The sequence below is a fragment of the Mustela nigripes genome, chromosome 4 (assembly GCF_022355385.1).
Source record: "Mustela nigripes isolate SB6536 chromosome 4, MUSNIG.SB6536, whole genome shotgun sequence".
Classification (NCBI taxonomy): domain Eukaryota; kingdom Metazoa; phylum Chordata; class Mammalia; order Carnivora; family Mustelidae; genus Mustela; species Mustela nigripes.
In genome coordinates, this window is record NC_081560.1 from 167,651,036 (window position 1) to 167,671,701 (window position 20,666).

The 20,666-nt window shown below is 55.7% G+C and overlaps 1 protein-coding gene across 4 annotated transcripts in view; it reads right to left on the minus strand.

The window, feature by feature from the left end:
- The window catches only part of ITPRIP (inositol 1,4,5-trisphosphate receptor interacting protein), a 25,198-nt gene continuing 4,532 nt past the window's right edge, over window positions 1-20,666 (minus strand). For 2 of the 4 annotated variants that reach the window (XM_059398519.1, XM_059398516.1), the window contains exon 2: window positions 1-3,761. In XM_059398519.1, coding sequence (XP_059254502.1) covers window positions 2,087-3,745 — 1,659 coding nt within the window. In that variant the 5' untranslated portion in view covers window positions 3,746-3,761 and the 3' untranslated portion in view covers window positions 1-2,086. The remainder of the gene's footprint in view (window positions 3,762-20,666) is intronic. The other 2 variants (XM_059398518.1, XM_059398517.1) reach the window with 1 other exon arrangement.

Genomic DNA, 20,666 nt, shown 5'->3' on the forward strand with positions numbered 1-20,666 from the left:
TTTCTACTCCTTGCAAGAATTTAATTCTTCCTTCAATATAAATAAGGCAGCACGAAACACCGAGAGTTCTGCTGCTTTGTGCTTCAGAAGCAGCTTTGGTGCATAGAAGATCCAGCAGGAAGGAGGCGATCTGCAAGCAGCTGTCCTGCTGAGTTGTCATCTCTGGATAAACAAGAGGCCAGGAGGTCAATTTTCAGTGAACTTTCTCCTGGAAGCCAAGGGGAGGCCGAGGGAGGTTCACACTTGGTCTCAGCTTCTGGAGTCTGGTGTCCGCCTGTGGGGTCTCCTCCAAGCACAACAACATAAGGATAAGGGGGTGAGGGCAGGCAAGGCATGGGCAGTAATAAATACGGACATTCACCCCGATCCTGGAAACAAATCACAACTGAACAGGGGGCTTGGGGCTATTGCTGGGGGCCATACGGGTATGATCCTTCCCAGCGCTGGGGAGACGAAAACCCAAGTCTGCGCGGTCTGACTCCAGCTCACACCAAAGGGTTCCTACGGCCTCAGTGCCCCATCATAGCTGAGCCTCCTGCTGCAAGTGAACCCTGTCGGGCACATGGTCCATCTTCCAAAATCCTTGGGGCCAGGTGAGAGCACCCCTGGATGAGGGACAGGATCCTCTGCAGCTCGTGGTGAGCCCGATACCCCATGGAACAGGGTATTCTGCTCAAAGGCCTGGCCAGCTTAAACCCTGGAGGGAAACCCAGGTGCACTCATTCTTGCCTCTCCCTTGGCTTGCTGGGTCAGTGAGGCAGTACCATGGGAGGAATTCCCGAAGGGACAGCAAAGCCACAAGTTGAGAAGTGGCTTCCCAACCCCCCTACCCACGCCCGGAAATGGGCCAGGTCCCACTGCAGGCTCTGGCGCCTGTCCCGTGACCGCAGCCCCCAGCAATGCCGAGGTGATCTCTTTGGGGTTGGGGGCTGGGGCGGCACTGTTGTCCCTGTGTGTCCCCAGACAGCTGAGCCTCTTCGGGTCTTGCTCATCTGTGTGGCCAGCAAGACCCATCCAGAAACGGGAGGTTCTGTGCCACGAGGGTGCCCCCTGGAGTGAACAGGTCTTGGGAGCAACAGATGGAGCTAGGTCTCCTCTTGCCTCCAGGCATGCTTGGCTCTAGGACTGTGACGCCGCCGCTGAGGAGCACTCCAGGTTATGGCATCCCTCCCTCACTCCTCAGCTCTGCCGTCTTCTCCGAACTGGGCACCAGAGGCAGACCCCAGCACCCTGGGGACACGTTCTACCCTGCGCCCCCGTCACCCTGTGTCTCCTGCATCTTCCGCCTTCAGTACCTGCCCTCCCTCAGCACAGGCATGGCCAGAGACCAGCTGTGGAGCTTGTCCCCACTACGGTGCTCAGGGCACAGCACACTGTGGGAAGGGGTAGGGGAAGGGAGTTTACCCTGAGTGAGACATGTAGCTGGAAAAGCGGCCGACGGAAACTTCTCTCTGCCACCAAGTATCCACTTTTGGGCAACAGACATTGGCCCCTTGGGGCCCTGAATCTCTTCTAGGTCTTTTCTCCAAATAGTTTAAAAAACGGTAGCCGCATTTGGACCCTAGTAGTGCAGGCTGTGGATAGAAGGTGGCAAATTCCCACAACTGTCCCTGTTGGTGCCTTGGCTGCGATGCCTGGGGTCAAGCCATTACTGGGGACAGGCTGCAGGGTCTTCACATGCACCCCCGCCGGCATTCCTGCAGATCCCCTGTTGATATTTAAGTCAAGCCTGGACCCGGGACGTCAAAAATGACACCCGAATTGATGTTTACGTTGTCTTCAGCTTGGCGTCCAGAGAGGATTTCGTCATCCTCTTGGCCGTTTGTGGTGATCCAAAAGTAAGACGCAAAGGATCAACCCAACCCAGACAACCATCTCACCAGCAGGCCCCAGTGGCATGAAAGCAAACCAGCTCGGCCAGCTTGGAATCCTGTCTCCTCCATGCCGTGGGGCCTGGCTTCCCCGGTGGGCTGAGCCGTGGCGCGCTACGAAGCCCGCCGTTCTCCGGGGACGGGGCCTGCAGGTGCTCCCAGAGGTGTGGGCCCATGGGGCGCCCTGCGTCCTGGCCCCCCGGGTCCTGTCCGCCCTACAAGACAACAGCTTTGTGGGGTAGGCTGGCATGGTCCGCGGGGATATGGAGGGAGTACTCGCTAATAAGCACCGGCGCGTTCTTGAGCATCTCGTAGAAGGAGTCCACCGTCTTCCGGTAGAGACTCCGCTGCAGGACGAAGGGCAGGAAGAGGTTGAGAGGCTCAGCCCTGCGAATGGCCTCAGGGAGTCCCATGCCCTCGGGTGCCTTGCGGTTGCCGATGAAGAAGTGATAGAGTTTCTTCTCCAGCAGGCTCTTCTCCAGGAAGCGGAGCAGCTCGTGCAGGCGAGCGTCCAACTGGCTGGCCTTCCAGTCGGCCGGCCGCCGGGACAGCAGGAGGTGCAGCAAGGCGGTCTTCAGGTGGTAGCTGCTCAGGCCGCTGGGGCCGGTCAGGCGGCTCTGCTTGGACAGCAGGAAGGAGGCAATCTGCAAGCAGCTGAGGTGGCAGGCCCCCTCGGGCAGCGCCTTTGAGGTCATCCGGAGGAAGTGTCGCTCGTAGACGGCAAAGGACAGGAGCCAGTCGGTGCTGGATGCAGGGGTCTCCCCGGACGGCTCCCTGGGAAGGTGGGAGACGAAGTACAGGTCCGAGTCGTCGCACTGGATCACAGGAATCAGGTTGAAGGGCATGAACTTCCCCGAGCGGAACCTGATCTTGAGGGAGCCTGGGGAGTCCAGCTGACTGAAGGCCAGGTCAAACTCATACTTGTGGGCAATGCGGTGCCAGGCTCTGGTGAGCGCCGTCTGGAACCACGTCATGACCCGCAGTGTGTCCAGGTACGGGGAGCCTCCAGCGCACAGCAGGGTCTCCAGCTCGCTGCCGGGCCGCGCCGGGCCGTTCCTGCCGTGGAGGAGACACAGCATGTCCTCCCCCAGCGTGGTCTTGCCGCAGACGCAGCCCCGCGCATCCTCCGTGGCCCGCACCACCTCGATCCGGCCGTAGCCCTGGCGGCCCAAGGGCACGGGGCGGCGGGCGCAGCAGAGCTCTGGGCGGAAGTGGTAGGGCTCAGGCGGCACGAAGGGCACAAAGAGATGGCAGAGCAGCGGCTTGTCCACCTGCCAGTTCTCGTACATGCTGTCCACGCCGATGAAGTCCTCCACCTCCATGTCCGTGTCCCGGTTGCAGAGGCTGCGCAGGGCCTCCAGCAAGTCATCCACGAAGCCTTCCACGAACTCCCGCGTGCGGGCCGCGTCGGCTGTGGCGCCCCGAATGCAGCGCTCGGAGAAGCGCTCGAGTGCGGCCTTGCTGGGCAGGGTGAGGCCCCTCAGCTGGGCGCCCTCCAGGCCGGGCAGTTCGTCCTCGTCCCCGACTGGGCACTCCGGAGAAGGCCCGTCCTGGTGGTCCTGCCGCCACACCTCGATCACCAGGAAGAGGATCATGCAGAGGGTGCTCCACAGGTCCCAGGCCGTGCGGGTCTCGTTCTGCTGCTGGCCCTCCTCCGCCAGCCGCTCCAGGGCCTCCTCCTCCGCCGCCAGCCGGGCTGCCTCCTCCTCCAGGCGGAGCTGCTCCAGCTGCAGCTTCTCCTGGTGCGCCTGCATCTTGAGGATGATCTCCTCCTCGCTCTCGGGAACCGTGGCGTTCTCCCGCGGGAACAGCAGTGGATGGTTGATGATGGCTGTCACCACCACCAGACACACCCGGAAGAGCCCCAAGGCCATGGCTGGAACTTTCCTGCTATACAGAGACATGGATCAGGATCAATGGTCACACCCAGCTTCCGTGGACAACGCTTCCTCCCCGGACCCTCACACCAACCTCTGTCCCATGGGTCGATCTGTCCCACCCAGTGGATGAAGGTCACACGGTTCTCCTGCCTGGCCCACAGTCCCCACCCCCTGTGCTGCAGCATAGCCTTGGAAGAAAGAACTGCAAAGTCCTTGCACACTAGCAATCCTGGCTGAGTGACTCGCAGAGGCTGTCCTGTTTCTGTCTGCCCAGTCCTTCCCCCTTCTGGAAGCAGCGATGCACTTTCCCCAGGAGCCAACCCTTCTCTGGCCCATGTCCTATGGCTTGGGTGGGGATAACCCCACCCCCAGATCCAGGGGTGAACATATAGCCCAGGCCCAAGCCACTCCACACCTCCGCCTCCACAGTGTGGATTCAGCCAGAAGCACAGGACCTCCCTCCGGCCAATGGGAGGGACACAGAAGTGGGATTTCCTAGGACTGATGGGGAGAAAGACTTGGTTTGCCAGGGAACAGGATCATGGCTTGGATGTGGGGGGGACGACTCTCTATACCTCAAAGGGGGGTTTGCTTGAGAAAGATGCCAACAGACAAAAGCAATTTCCCTGGACCCAGCTATGCCTAAAGCCATTGCTTCGAGTTTTAAAGATTTTATTTATTTATTTGACAGACAGAGATCACAAGTAGGCAGAGAGGCAGGCAGAGGGGAAGGTGGGGAGGGGGGAGCAGGCCCCCGGCTGAGCAGAGTGCCCGATGTGGGGCTCCATCCCAGGACTCAGCTCATGACCTGAGCCGAAGGCAGAGGCTTAACCCACTGAGCCGCCCAGGTGCCCCTGCTTCTGGAGTTTTAAAGTCATGTAAATCAATAATGTTTTCGCTTTAAGTCAGTTTGAGTTGTTTTCCTATACTTCAACCCACCTCTCCCCAGTGAAGTCCTTGTGGTTAAGAACAAGAAGGTGGAGTCCCAAGGCCAGCCTTGTCACTGATCAGCTGTGCGCCCCTGGGCACGTGAGCACACCTCTCGGAGACCCAGTTTCCTCACTGGAGGAGAGGAAAGCCATCGTACCCCCAAGGGTCACAGTACTGAAGGACGTGGTGACCCACGCAGAATGTGTTGTGGCACAGTCAATAGTACAAAACATGGGTTCACTGAACAGCATATGTTTCTGAAGCAGTTTGGGGCCCTTGTCTTCTCCTACTGTAAACCTCTCCTTTGGATTTGTAAGATCTCAGTCCAATTTCAGACACTGACCTCCCGGCCTTCTTCTGGGTCTCTCCCCAGGGCAATCTTGGAGAAAACCAGAGTGACCGAGTCACTGAGTTTCCTTTCCTGAGTTGTCTAAACATTAAATCTGACTTCTTAATTGTGAAGGGAGACACTCCATTCCTCCAGGACAAATGGATTTTTTAACTCTCAAATGATCTCAAGGGAAGGGCTAACCCCTTACAATCATGGGAGTTAGATACACAGAACCTTGGCCCCATCCCAAACCAATGGAACCAGAAGCTGCATTTTGATACCATCCACATTAACATCTGACAGCCACAGTCTTACAGGGTAGGCCTTACATTATACCCTCTCCTCTCCCAAGCAGGAACCTTGGGGAAAAACAGGGGCCTTTCCCATACTTGCCCAGCCCCCTTTCTGCCTAGGACTTCAGTGAGGACAGCAGACGGCCAAATGACATTGTGGGACCACAGAGAACACAGAGGGCCCCCGACCCCCTGTAAGCCAAAGCATGCTGATAGGAGCTTCTCCACTCTGCTTGAGCCCCATTCCCTAACCTTGAATTTACACCCTTAAAACCATTTTTTCTGGTTCTTACCCTAATGGTGCCAAGGAACAGGGACATGGCATCAGGTGAAACACGTCTGCAGGTTCTAGCCAGCAGAGCCAGGATGTACGTGACCTGAGTTGCCACCCGTAGGTAGAACCTGCTGCTTAGATGTGATTCCATCCCGTACACGGCTGGACTCACAAGCAGGAACCAAAAGCGGGTCCACCGGCAGCAGAATTCAGCATGCACACACATTCAAGCCTCGGAGGTGAACTTGAGGAGGAGACAGAGGGCAGGAGAAAGTGTAGGAAGTCAGGCCGGAAGGGGTGTGGGGTGAGGAAAAAGTCCAGGGGGAAGCTAGCCAGCTTTTCTTCCCTATGACGAGGAGCGGCTTGCTAGATAATTGCAGAAACAGGTCAGCCCTGGTTTCCACACAAGGGAAACCTCAATGGAAAGTTTTGCCAGGGTGGTCCGAGCCAAAGCCGCGAGGCTGGCTTCTCAATGTGGATCAGGGTTTTAAGATCAAGGCACGTAGGGCTAAGCACAGCACCAGACAGAAGTCAGTCGGGAGAGAATTTGGAGGTTCTGAGGCCCTTGAGGGCCCCTGTACTATAGGCAGCCCCCTTTGGGCCCAGTAGACCCCGACAAGTCACAGTCCCAGGCCTGGGCAGCCCCTGACCAGCCTCCACGCCAGCTCAGGGTAGGAGGCCAGCCAGTGAGGAGTGGAGCCATCGTCAAGCCTTAAGACCAGAAGTCTTCCTCCTCTTTCCCCACCAGCTTCCACAGGGCTACCTGTGGGCACCCTCGTTCCTTGTTCAAGGGCTCTAATGGCCTCCTTACACTGGGAGAGGTGACATTCAAATCCCCAAACCAAGTGGGGCCATTGACTCTGTATGCTAGGGGTTACAAGGATGGATTCTGGAGTAGACAAGACAGGGCTAGAAGTCAGCACGGGCACTTACTAGCCATGTGACCTTGGACAGATCACTCAACTTCTTAGGCCCTCAGTCTCTTCATCTGTGAAATGGGCATAATCATCCCTGAGGTTGTAAAGCTTCAACAAGATCATGCATATAAAGCCCTTGGCAAAATGCCTGCCCCTGTGTGAGTTTTCTCATGAAAGGGTGTCTGTGATGGGACAGGGAAACGCAGTGACCCTGCTGGTAGGGGTTCTTGAGGAAGCACGCAGATGCCCCCACAAGGGGCTCTGGCAGGATGCAAGCAGTAACACGGACAGGAGTAGGGTTATGAATACACACACCAGAGCACAGAGCACAAGGGACATGGGCTGGGCTGACAAAGCAGGAGGAGCCTGGGCTCTAGAAGCAGACAGGCCTGGGTTTGAAACCTGACTCTGCTCCTTGCCAAGGGGTCTTGCTTCTCCAGGGCTCCAGGGCTTTCCCTCAGAGACAGAGCTATCAGCAGACCCTCCTTCCTAGGAAGGCAAGAGTTACGGGCGAGAATCCATCTCAGGTGCTGGGAGCAGATGCCCTTCCATATTGGCTCCTTCCCCCCAGGCCTCCCCAGGCCTCTATCTTCTCACCTGCTAAGCACACCAGCCCTGCCAAGTCCCGGGGGTGTGGAGGAAAGCACGCTCAAAAGTGCTTTGAAAGCACAAAATGCTCCTCTAGTGTAGCTGTCCCTTGGCACACCACTCTGCCCACCCTGCCCCCCAGCACAGGGGAGAGGCCTTTGGAGCCTTGGATCCTCCTGGAGGTGGAGCTCTGACTCACTTCTTACTCGAACCAACAACTCCCTCCCAGGGATCAGATGAACTCCCAGGTGTCTTTTTGCTCCTTTAAAATCTGGACAAGCAGGCTCTGCCTGTGGATGGGGAATGGGATGAGGCCGCTCATTGATCACTAGATCGGACCAAGTTGGAACCTCTACTTCCCCTCCCCAAACCAAGCCACAGGGAACACTGCCCTGGGGGCCACGGGGCCAGAAGAATGTGAAGGAACCAGAGTGGTGTGACTTTTATTGGAGATCATGGGGACAGACTGGTACCTGGGAGCCTCTCCTCAAACCATGGATACATATGCATGTACACACACACAAACACACACCCCTTTCCCAAGGACCCCGTTCCCCAATTTCAAAATTGTCCACCTCTGCCTTGGCCCAAGGCTCTTACCCCTACTGAAGCTGCCCCATACGTGTGGCCTGAAACACCCAGTTGGGTTCAGCTTAAAAATGAACTTGGGTCACTCGGAGGGCTTTGTCTGTCTGCTTGCCAGGAAGCCGGCAGGAAACCTGCTGAGTTCCTCTCCACCCCCGCCCCTGTCCACAGAGCGTGGTGGCCCATGCAGGTCACAGCTAAACTTAGCCTGGCAAAGAGCCAGAGTCACGAGGCAGCAGGGGCTGGGCCAGAGGGCTGCAGGTGGTCAGGCCAGCCAGTGGTTTTCTCTGACCTTTATTCTGCGCCTGGCCAGAAGCCTCAGACTGGGGAAGAAGCCCCAGATGGCCTCTCTGTTCCCTGGGCTCTGTCCCTCCTGCATCCCCCACAGCCTCCCAGCACCCCAATCAGAGCTTGGTCCAATGAATGCCACGCGGAGTTGTCTAATAGAGATATGCCTCCATTGACCAAGCCTTCACTAGGACGTCCTGGGTACACAGTGACCCCCTATAACCGAAGTGGGTGTTATCCCTGCTTCACAGGTGGGTAAACCAAGTCCAAGAAACAAAAAGCCATTTTCTAGCCACACGACTAGAAAAGGCACAGGTGCGTTGAGATTCAGTCTGTTCTGTTTCCAGCTGGAAACCCCAAGTTCTTTCCACGGTGCTGTGTTTCCAGAGCACCTACTGCGTGCAAGGAACATGCTGGATGCCACAGGGCTCACGCAGCACAGCAGCCCAACATGATCCCAGGCAGGAAGAACAGCACTATCCATACGTGGAGGCAGAGAGCCACCAAGGATGTCACAGGATTGAACAGGCTGGGAATGTTAATGGCGCACGAGCAGCAGGGGACAAGAATGCAGAGAGAGTCTCATTTCTGTTCTTTGGGGGCCCCTCTTTGTCTGTGGACCTTCCCTGTGTTCACTGGCTGGGGAGATGTGGCTGTGTGAGCCTTTGGCTCCAATCCACGTAGCCCCTTCCTTCGAGACAGAATTCCTATAGCAAACCCGAAGAGGGGAGAGCCTGTGTTCATCCACACTCCCGACCCATCACCCACCTACCCCCACCCAGGGCTGGCTGGCTGTGGCCTCAGCAGCAGGGGCGCCCAGGACCCATTTCTCAGCAGCCAGCAGTCCCCTGGGACAGTGGTTCTCCAGATGTGGTCCCCAGTCAGCAGCACCACGTGGGACCTCATGAGAGAAGCAAATGCTCAGGTGCAATCCCAGTCCTGCTGATCCAAAATTCCAGGGCTGGGGTCCAGCACCTATGTTGTCCTGAGCCCTTTGGGTGGTTCCAGTGCCTGCTCAAGTCTGAGAACCAGTCCTGCCCAAGCCTGGCAGGCCTCCAGGGAGGAGGAGGATGCGGTTCCTGGTTCTTGAGGTGTCCCAGCAGCCCAAGTCTGCAGCTGTCATATGCAATTAGCTCTGCTAATTACAACCACCCAGGCACCCTGGCCCCGCCCTGGCTCCGCCCCGGCCTTAGCATCATCTTCGGAGCTGAAAGGAACAGCTGAGGTTGTTTCCTTATAATTTTGGAATAAAGGAGTTGGGTTGATGGCAGGGGAAGCCACCTGCAGCCCAGGCCCTGGGGGGTTCCTTGGGTCCCTTCCCACTGCTTAGGCTCTGCACCCTCTGAAGAAGAAGGGGCCAAAGGAGATGAGCAGTCAGTAAGTTCGGGCTGCACCCCTACTGTGCGCCTGGTCTTATGCTGGAGTCCCCAGTCCTTGGCGAGGTGGGTTCTGTCTGGGGGCAATAAAGCCACACATTGAAGGAAGTCAGAATTTAGTGTTGTACTCATCTAAGCCCCATTTTACAGATGAAACTAGAGAGACTTAATGAGGAGATGAGCCTGAACAGGAGGGTGGGGTCGAAGTGGTCCAGGCAGACAGGCCCTCCCAGGAATTTCTGGACAGACAGACAGCAGAGAAGGGGAGGCAGGTGCTCGTGTGCCCGTGAACAGATCAATGTCCAAAGCTAAGCCCTCGGCGAGTATTCTGTCGTTGATTCTTAGAGCACGAGTTAGGCAGCTGCAACATCCTATCTTGTGAAGAGACTGAAGGTCGGCCAGGTCCACTGTGTGGCTTCAAAGGTTTCCTGTCTGCAGTGGGCCTGTCCCCCTCCCTCTGCACTCCCTCCACCCTTCCACTCCCTTCCACCTACCAGGCATCAGAGTCAGGAGGGGCGACCACCCAGCTCATTGGGGTTGGCTGTGCCCCGAGGAAACAGGACTATAAGAAAGGACAGGTTGAACAGAGTTTGACCTTGAGCCTTGGAGGTGGAGTTTGAGCCCCATGAGCCAGCAGTCTGTCTGCAGCCCTAGTGAGGCTCTCCTCCTGCGGTCTGGCCTGTCTGATCCCTGCTCCCATGCCTCTTCCTAGAGGAGCCCACGCTGCACACCAGTGTCAGCTTCCCTGCCCAGCCCAGTGGCACCTTCATTCAGGGCTGGCTCAGGGGGCCGTCTTCCGGGAGGCTGCCCCTTGGCTCAGGCCTCCCTTGCCCTTCTCAGAACCCTTATAGGTCAGGCCACCTTCCTGCTCTTTCCTTGTGTTTCTCTGCCTACCAGTCCCTAACTTCCTAGTTAAGAGTTCCAGCAAGTTCCAAAAGCTGAATGTCCTCCTGTCTCCTCCCAGGCACCAGGCTGCCCAATTTGTCAGGCTCCCAGTACACCAGTCAGAGCTGACTTCTCACGTGTTAGGGAGGAGATGGTCGCTGTGGGAGTGACATGTCCCTACAGACTCCTTCCTCTTCACCTTACTCAGGGATGGGGGTGGGTAGGGGTGCAAACAGACTCAGCATAGATGGCCCCCACCCTTCCAGGACAGGGGTCCCCCGCAGGAGAGCAGAATGGCCTCGGAGACTGGCCCAGGCCCTAGCAAGGGGATCTCTTGCTGAGGTTCCTCTCTGCCTGCAGCCCCGTTGGGGGTGGGGACAGAAGAAGGGCTGAGCAGCACTGGGGAGGGTCTGGGTCCTGTGGCTTCAGGTCTGGGTAGGAGAGGGAGGGCAGGCAAAAAAAAAAAAAAAAAAAAAAAAAAAAAAAAGGAAGTGAGGAAAGAGGAAGGAAGAGGACCAACAAAGCGTAATTGAGAAATGGATTGAAGGCCGAGGTTCTGGGCCCCCCGTGTGTCTTCTCCTCCGTGTCCTTACCGCCACCCCCATCGCCGTCCACCCCACCCCCACCCCTGCAGAACCTCCATCTTGGCCTCCAGCCAGGCTCACCTTCCTCCAACCTGCCACTTACAGGACACTGGGCTCCTTCCCTTCCCTCCTTTCAGCCATGCTTCCTGAAGGCAGAGCTGTGAGACCAAGTGTGGGGGAGGGGATGGGGCGTAGTAAACGGGCAGGGCCACGCATGCGAGAGACCCAAGTGATGGGCCCGGGATCAGCTGGTCCCACACGCGTTATCTGAAGGGACGAGCCACCACGTCGCATGCGTTGTGATTTCTTTTTCTTTTTCTTTTTCCAAGAGAAGCCAGAAATCTGAATTTTATCAACATCCCTCAATTTTACAAGGTCGGTGCTATTTCAAAAATTCTTTGAAAACCTTGGAAGCCAAATAAAATATGTCAGTAGGCCACTTAAGGCCTGCGGGCCTTGGTCCCCGGCCCCCTCTCTGTGCCTCCCTTCTCCTGTCCATTGGCACTCCCCACCCCCTAGTAAGCATCCTCAAGGCTGCCCTTGACCCTGGTACTCTCCTCACTCTTCCCTCTCAGCAATACCACCTCCTACTATTTCCTCTGTGACAAGAACTCCCTGAAATAGCCCCGCCCCCGGCTCGACCCTTCTCCTCAAACCCAGTCCTGACAGAATTCCAGCATCTCCCAGTCATCCCAGCAGCCACCCCCAAGGTAATCATGACCGGCATTTATGAGGGCTGGCTGTGGGCCAGGCCTGGGCTAGGGATTTACACAAAGGCTTTCTCCCAGCCTCTCCAGGGATTAGAAGAAAACAGAGACTGTAGCCTAATGCGTATGCATTACAGAGCACCGCTGTTACTGTCTAAGGTCTTTGGTCCCCACGACTGGACAACTGGACCCCGAATGCTCCTCCCTAGCCCAGGGGAGATCCCACACTGGGCTCAGAAGAAGCAGTGGTGAAGACTGGACCCTGATCGGGGTGGGGGAGAGAGCAGAGACAACCCCTTATCCCACCCTGCCCACCATGCCCAGTGGAGGAGAGCCCATGGCCAAGTTTATGCTGTGAGAGGAACGGCCTTCTTGCCAAGGTGATCTCTGCGGTCATGGCTCCATGGCCTCACTAGCCAGACTCAGAGGGTGCCCAGTCACACCGGCTAAAGCACTAAGTTTCCTCAAGGCCCACTTTCAGAAAGGGAGGGGTTTCCAAAGTCACCAGGATGCCAACCCACCCTCTAGTCTGGGGTCATGGAGCTGGTCAGCCCAAGTGCAGGAAGGTCAGGGGCCTGGACTCCGCTGATGGGGGTGGGAGAGCCCACATCCTTCCTGTTCCCGCTCTTCCATCAGCAGCTCATACACAGATGGAGAAGGCACGGAAGCCATCCATCTCCCAGGAAGGACATGGTGTCCTCCCATCCAGCCGTGCAGCCTGATGTCCCCAAGGCACGTCCTGGGAAATCACAGTGTTCTGGGACAGACAGATGGAGGCCTGGTATCTCAAGCTAGGGAGCTTATAGGCCCCTGAGACAGGAAGGGGCTCTCCTGGCCGCCTTTTGTCTGGGTCCACATCCAGATTTCTCTCGCCTGTTCTCCCCAGCACACCTGGAATCCAACAGCTGCTGTGATGGGTTGAATGGTGACCCTCAAAAAGCTAGGTCTACAGGCTAACACCCAGACCCTGTGAATGTGACCTTTCTTGGAAGGAAGGGTCTTTTAAGTAATTAAATTAAGGACCTTGAGCTGAGCCCCGCCTGCATTCCCCAGGTGGAATCTTAAGTCCAGTGACAAGGGTCCTTATAAAGAGAACAGAAAAGGAGCAAACAGAGAGGAGAAGGTCATCGAGACCAGAGGCAGAGGCGGAGGCGAAGCTGTGCTAGGGCCCAGAAGGCCTGGAGCCACTGGGACGGGGCAAGAAGTATCCACCCTCGGAGCATTCGGAGGCCGCATGGCCCTGCGGGTAACTTGACCACAGATTTCAGGCCTCCAGAACCCTTTGAGAGGTTTGTTTTCTGTTTCACCACCCAGTTAGTTTGTGGTATTTTGTTAAAGCAGCCTTCAGAGACGAACGCAGTCTCGGAGCACAGCCTCCTTCCCCACCCCCACGCCCCCGCCACCTCTGAGGTTTGCTCTGCACCGAAGCGGGGGGCTCCCTAGCCTGGCTGGCAGAGGCCTCTGGAATCACTTCCTCTGAGCCCTCCCTCACTCCCAGCCACGCCGGTGGCCTCCTCGTCCCTGGAGGTCTCTCTTCATCTCATTGGGTTCCAGTTTCCATGTGACACGGGTCAGAGCTTTAAGACTGAGGTTCAAGGCCTGGCCCCACCTCAGTTCCTTCCCACCTGCCCTGGCCACTTCCGACTGACTGTCCCCTGAATGTTTCCTATACTGCACCCAATTCCCTGTACTGTGTCCACACCGCACGACCCAAACCCTACCTGATGGTCCTCACGGCAAGCCTATCTCGGAAACTGCCTCTAAGAGCCTTCCTGATCCCTCTTCACTCCCCAATTCCTGAGACGAATCCTTCTTTCTTGAAAGGGCTTCATGAACAAGCAGACGGCCTACGTATTAAGCCCTTCTGAGTGTGGGGAAGCCTGGTGCCCTGTGCAGAGGGCATCTCTGGAGGTGTCCCAGAACAGGGACCCCACCGTGCTTGCCCTCCCCGTTGGGTAGCTCAGCTCACCAGAGCAGCAGCAGTTTCACAGGCAGGGGTCCATGGAGCCAAGAGGCGGAGCATTCACTCCGAGTCTCACACAAAAAGAGCAGAGAAGCGAGAGGCCATGCTAGGCCCGCAGCTCCAGACCCTGCCATCCTATCAGAGCGAGCCCCTGAGCTCTGGTTGTAACCCCTGACTTCTGGAGTTGGAAGGGCTTGTCCTGACTTTCCCCAAAACGCCTGGCAGAGACCCAAGGCAGGCCTGCCTGCTCAGGGCACCAGGGATGTGTGCCATCCTGGGGACCCACCAGGGTGCTCACATCCTGCACTCGGAGACACCCGCTCTCAAAAGTAGCACCGCACACGTCCTCCATTCTCAGGAAGGATGCGTTTCTCACAGCCAGGGTGCACCCCATCATCTCCCTTGACCCCCGGATTCCCATCTCACATTTCTGGACCTGAAATCACAGGGGCGTGTTCACAGTGGAAACCCAGAGGTAACGAATTCCCACAGTGAAGCAGCCCTCACACACCATCAGATGTTGGCTTGGCTTCAGCTAGTGTTTCTCAGACTTGACCTGCGCCTCTGGGCCCCATCTTGCCCACAAGAGTGCTGGCGAGGAGGGAACACGAACACCCACCTCAGGCAGGGATGCGGAGGCTCCCAGACCCGTGGGGCCCCTTCTCTGCCTCCACCCTGCGTTCTCTACACCCCCTGCGTCCCAGGAGGGCAGTGAGTGCTCCAGAGGAGCCACATTTAGGCTCCCAGGCTGCGGGGACAGAAAGCAGGCTCCAGATAACAGCAAGTACGCAGGCTCAGTGGGGAGTGGGGAGGGTCTTCCAGGGGGCTGTGCAGGAAACAGTACAAAGGAAAACAAAGTGGAGACAAAGCCCTCCCTTGGCCGGCCTGCTTCCCCTCTCACAGCGGAGCTGGGGATGGATGGAATGCAAATGAAACAGGCTGCTGGGCGCCACCTTCCTTGTGATCCTTGGAGGAGAACAAAGACGGACCAGCTCACAAAGACAGCCCGGCCTCTCCGGGGAGGCAAGGGCCCCCCAGGACTTTCCCACAGTTCTCCCCCCTCCCCATCCTGCCCCGTCTTACTCACACCCAGCTTGAGGGATTCTGGCCCCCACAATCCCAGCTTGAAATCCCAGACTGTTTGCCCACCCTGGTCCCCTGGGATTTGGATGGTACAGGACACAATGCCTGTGCCCCAGCAGGGCAGGGGGACAGAGAGATGGGGGTGGGGGAGACGGGGTGGGGAAGAGGAAAGGAAGAGCTCTCAGCCTCCTGTGTTTTACACACACACACACACACACACACACTCTGCGCCTGCAAAGATCTAAAACCCCTTTCATCTTAATAAAGGAGAGCAGCAAGAGAAACAAAGGGAAGAAGGAGGCCAAGCCAGCTGTGAACCGCTCAGAGCTTGTGGGGGCCTCTCTGCTGCAGGAACCTGGGGGGAGCAGCGGGACCGGAGTCGGCCTGCCCGCCCGCTGCAGGGCACATCAGTCAGGGCGAATTGGCCTCGACTCTACGTTCGAGAGCGGCTGGCAAAGTTACCCCTGGAATCGTCCAGGACTGCAGAGGCCTTTTCCCTGTGACTTGGACAAAATGACGACGATGACCACAGCCGGCCGCAGGGATGGGATGATGCCCGCGCTCTGCCCTGGCTTCTGCCTGAGGCGGTGCCTGGCGCGCAGCAGGGCCCCCTGAACCAATGACAGGGGCGAGCTGGTCGGGCTGCGGCAGGCAGCAAGCAGGCCCTGACACCGCCAGGTTCACAGGGACATGCTCTGCCTTAAGCCCACCCAGAAAGAAACAGGCCAAGATCTTCAGCTCAGAAGAGCTTAACACTTTGCAGAGGCTTAGTGTACAGTGAAGAGACCAGACTCCACAGTCAGAGGGCCTGGGTCGGAATCCCAAGTCTCTTGCTTGGGGTGACCACACTACCTCCTTCTGGGCACAGTGGTCCCAGACACAGTCGTGCTCCGTAAAGGACACGGTTATCTGTCTCACTATGGGTGATGAAGCCAGGTCTCCCCTTTGTTAAATCCTGCATCTTAGGGACTCCTCTGGGGAGATGGGGGTGACCGACATCCCTGCAGCACTCCAGAAGCCTGGGGACTTGGCCTGGTTGTCTCCCCCACCTCCCTGTTTCTTCAAAAGGCCCCAGGAGCTGCCACAGAGGGAGAGTAGGAAGCTCAGCACCTGGGAAGCTTCTAGTTTGCTCTGCACTCCCGGTCTGGCAGTATTAACACTGATGATCCTCCAGGTCTTTGGAGGACCTGGCTGGAGAATCCACAGTGGGTCCCTGATGCCTGGCATTCAAGGTGCAGGGGTTCCTTGATGCTCGCTGAGTGAATGAAGTCAAGACTGGGGAAAAGAAAAACGTGCTGCTTTTGAAATGGGGGTGTAGTGAGAGATCTCTGATGAAGTCACTTCTAAGGCTTTTCTTTCTGGGAGCCGCTCTGCCATCAGAAAAGCAAAGTGCTAACAATGGTAAGGGCCTTGGGGAATGGGAGCAAGAACCCTTCCAGATGCAGCCTGGAGACAGACCTTGGCCCCTTCAGGTCAAGATGGCCTTCTGCTAACTACAGGCTGACTCACTACCCGTGTTTACCAAGAAAACAGCCCAGGAATGAACCCTGGCCCAAGTTTATCTGACCCCCAGATGCCTCTCCCCTTGACGGCCACTTCCTTGCTTGAGAGTCTTACAGAAATATAAGATAAGTGCAGGATACAGAATCTGAAGCAAACTCAGGAAAAGAAGCAGAGAAGCAACCCTTGGTGGAGTGGCAAGTAGGTCTCCCTTTCTGGAAAAGAACAGACCAGCCCTGTGGCCCGGATGCCCCATGGGAGAGTTTAAAAAACAGCAGCCAATGCGGGACATTTACAGAGATTTAGGCATTGTGTGAAATACTTTACAGGTCTCACCTGCACAATAAACCTCAGAAAGAGGAACTATCTGCATTTTACAGATAAAGAAACTAAGGCATAGAGTCATTATCAGTGTTGGGATTCGAACTCAGGACTTTCAAGCCTCTGATTTTCCCATCATGCTGTGCTGCTCAGTGCCTGATTATCCGTGAAATATTACGGATGGGCTTTCCTGTACCCTTTGGAGCAAGGCAGGTGATGGTTTAAGTGAAATCTGGGCATGAGGCAGGGAATCAGACTCAACGAGCTTTCAAGGCCCCTCCCACCCAGAGATTCTGGGTGTGTGACCTGAGATGTCGGAGATGGCTTTTCAACTGAAAGGACAGTGTGCTGGGAAAAGGAGGCAGGGCCCTTCTGACTCTGGACAGTACCTTTTGCTGGGAGGCATCAGTGGCAGTTTTGGGGCGGCAAGCAGGGGTCGGGCCTAGGCATCCTCTGTTCTTTTCCCCCCCAGCCCCAGCTCCCCATGGTCCTGGCTCTTCAGCAGTCCTGCCCTTTTACTGACTCTGGAACAAAGTCTAGCAGACAAAGGACCTTTTCATGAACTTCAGGCGGGTCCCCTGACTACTACCAAGAAGGCTATTGAAACAGGCTCCCAGGAGAACATTTTGTTACGAGCACATGCTTTTGTACCAACAAGCAACTAGAATTATGACAACGCCCTCTGTACGGTCTGGCGCAGGTTAGGAGGAGACTCTTGTGTACCCACTTCAGGGAAATGCCCTGGGGGAGAAAGTAGGAGCAGCCCAGAATGGCTGCAAAGCTGAGCCCTCCTCCCAGGCAGCAAGCGCACCACTATGTCATCCACCTGCGAATGAGTCATTTGAAAACTCTGGGCTTTGTATTTCTTCCAGGACTCTTCCATCTGAGGATTTTTTTTTTTTTTTTTTTAAAAGTTTTTTTTTTTTTTTTTTTTTTAAGATTTTTATTTATTTATTTGACAGAGAGATTACAAGTAGGCAGAGAGGCAGGCAGAGAGAGAGAGGAGGAAGCAGGCTCCCTGCTGAGCAGAGGATCTTAAAGTGCCCTGCATATTCTCTGGTACTGGCTGCTCCTATGCCCATTTAAGAGGCGGAGAAACTGAGCCCAACTGCTAATACCATAGTCACAGCAGGAGGGGGCCTGAGTAGGCCGTCTGCCTGTTGTCGTCTCACCTCTGGCACTCAGCCTGTGGGATTCTGTTCTTGGACAGAACACAGGTGACACTCACGCCCGTCCTCTCTCACAGCACTCCACAAACCCTGAGTGTATCTCAACCACCTCCAAACCGCTTTATGAACTGCTAGGGAGGAAGGGGTCCCATGGCTTTAGTTTAGGCCAACTTGAAATTCTATGAGGCATGTGAGGTGAGGGGTGAGCTGTGAGACGTTGCTTCTGTTCCCAGCTGGCACCAACTCTTGGGGCAGCACATACCCGACACTCCTCTCCTCTCCTCTCTGCGTATTGTTGATTATAAAGCTCCACGAAGCCAGTGAATCCTGAGCGTGGTCACTGCTTATCGTTGATTATAAAGCTCCACGAAGCCAGTGAATCCTGAGCGTGGTCACTGCTTTGCACATTTTCGGTGCACAACAAATACTCATGCAATGAATGAAGGCTCTCTCTGAAGTCAGGCCCTGTAGCGAGGATGTGGGCAAGCTTGTTTCCCACTTCCCTTTGGCGGTGAGGATGGAGGAGCAGGGAAAGCCACTTTTCCGAGTGCCCTATCACGGATCCCTACCTCCCACTGTTCCCTACCAGATTCAGGCTGTAGAAGGGAAACCCAGGACCACGGAAGCTGCCAGAAGCTACTATAAGGGGTCATGCTCTTTGCCAGTCACAGCTGAGAGAACTCAACAAGATTGCAGCCCTCAGTGATGAGCTCTATTCCCTTGGGGTAAGGCCTAGTGGAGGCCCAGAGACCTACCACCAACCAGTTTCCAGCCGAGACCTCTGCCCTGCAGCCCCTCCCTCTTCCCCTTGCCCAGCCCCTGAGAAACACACCTGTGGATGTCACGCCTTCCGTGCTCCCTCCTTTCAACATGGGTCTTACAGTTGGGATGGGTCTTATTCCTCCTGGTCTACCTTAAGGTGGAGGTGAGGTGTTGCCGTGGGCAACAGTGATGTCACCTTCCAGGTGCTTCCATTCTGCTGATGTCACGGGTTGGGACACTCCACCCCACTCGGATAGAAGGGGAATACGCTTTCGATGAGAAAATATCACAGGTCCCAAACTGCTGCAGAGGGCCTACAGACCTCTTAGGCAGCCCCAAACAACCCTCTTCCGCTCCTAGAAAACCTAACTCTTCTTTTCTCTCTGGAAGCTTTGCCTGTTCAGACCAAGCCTCAAACTTGACTTTCCCTCCCCCAGTTGGCGGAAAGGTGGGGACAGCAGCTTTGTCCTCAGCTGTGACCAAACCACAGTGAGGGCAGCAAAGAGATGATGAGCTCTTTCCTTTGAGGACTCTGGGACAGTCTGGGTCCCTACAGCCTTGTTCTTTGGCCATTCGTCAGTGGCCCTAAGGGGAAGGCTGGGGACCCAATTTGGCAAAGAATGTGGATCCTCAAATGAACTTGACCGTCTTGAAGAGCGCATAGAGGTCTGTGCCTGGCATGGAGCTCAGTGCCTTCTACAGGTGTCCTGTGAGTGGTCATCCCCTCTTTACCAGTGAGAAATCTTGGGCTCGAAGGAGTCAAATCACTTGCCCAAGTACCAAGAATACCCATCAGTTGAGCAGGGGGGAAAGGACTCAACCCAAGCCCACCCTGCTCCAGAGACCACACGGATCACACCTCATTGGCGCGGTGGCACCCGGGGACAGTCGCTGACTGAAGATGAGCCACAAGGGGCCTGGACAGAGATCACATTTAAATCCAGAGAGGCCATGTGGGCGACCAAGCTGAGCCGAGGCAGCCAAGGCAAGCGGTGCCTTATTACTACTACTTCCCGCCCATGCTGGCACAGACACCACTGTAAGGGGTCAGTGTGGGGTCTTCCACTTCCCCAAGCATCTGTGGTGATTAGGGACCATTTTTCTTTGTTCTGTGCTTGGCTCACTGTTGACCCATCCAGGCCACCCCACCAAATCCTTTTAACTTGCATGTAGCGTTTACCCCTACAGCTGCGCCTCCAACCCTGAAACTGTGAGTGGTTAAGTTATGCAAATGAAACTCTGTGTAGCTGGGAGCTAATGCTTATAAAGCACTAAACAAATTAAGTAAGCAGAATAAAAATCGCTAAATTATGCAAGAGGAAATGGAGACATCCTATCAGGTCAACAGGGTCCCTGAGACACTGGCGTTGGAGACCCACACAGCCAGGCTGACTGGAGTACTGGTCTACCTGGCAGGTATTTCTCCACTGATGAGAGGGCCATAAAAGTCAAGAGAGCCCCGTGCTATTAGACAACCCTCTCCCTGTCCTTCTTAGCCAAGCATGAGCTGCCTGGATCTTTGGATTCCCACGTGGTTCCCGCAGGATGCGGGGACCAGATACCATCCAGTCTGCATGATGGTGATGGTCACAAGTGTTCCAAATTTAAAAACTAGCATTCTAATTTGCACACTCACTTCTGGGAGTTTCTTGAGGTGACTCAATGGTCCAGGTCCAAACCACTTGGAAAATTGTGGAGATGAGGTTTCAGAGTAGGCACAGCTAAGAGCTAGACTTGGGACAGGTGACAAGATCTACATAAATACCACCCTTTATGGGAAATCTGCTGGGTACCAGCTGGTTCTTCCCAAGAGATTTTGAGGAATCCTCATTAGCTGAGAAGTTAGTTTATTTAAAATACTGTTTATAGGGACGCCTGGGTGGCTCAGTTGGTTGGGCATCTACCTTCAGCTCAGCTCATGCTTCTGGGATCCTGGGGCCTTGAGATGGAGTTCCACATCGGGCCCCTTGCTCATCAGGAAGGCTGTTTCTCCCTCTGCCTGATGCTCCCCTCCCCTGCTTGTGCTTCTCCCTCTCTAATAAATAAGTACATTAAAAATAAATCTTAAAATACTATCTATAGATAGTATGTAGTAACAAGCTTCATTCCAGCTAATTAAGTGCTAAAATGTATGGTGTGGAAAATAAGCTATCATATATATATGAAGGTGTGAAATGGAATCTGGGGAAAGCTTTCCTGAACAAGCTTAGGAAGGGCATCTGTGGGTGAACAGGGCCTGGACAGGGAAGGGAAGAGGGAACAGATGGGAACTGGGGGGTGGGCAGTGCTGGGACAGCAAGTTTGAACACTTGCCACCTTGTTCCACACTTGGGGGCATTTCTTGCCTAGGTCAGGGGCC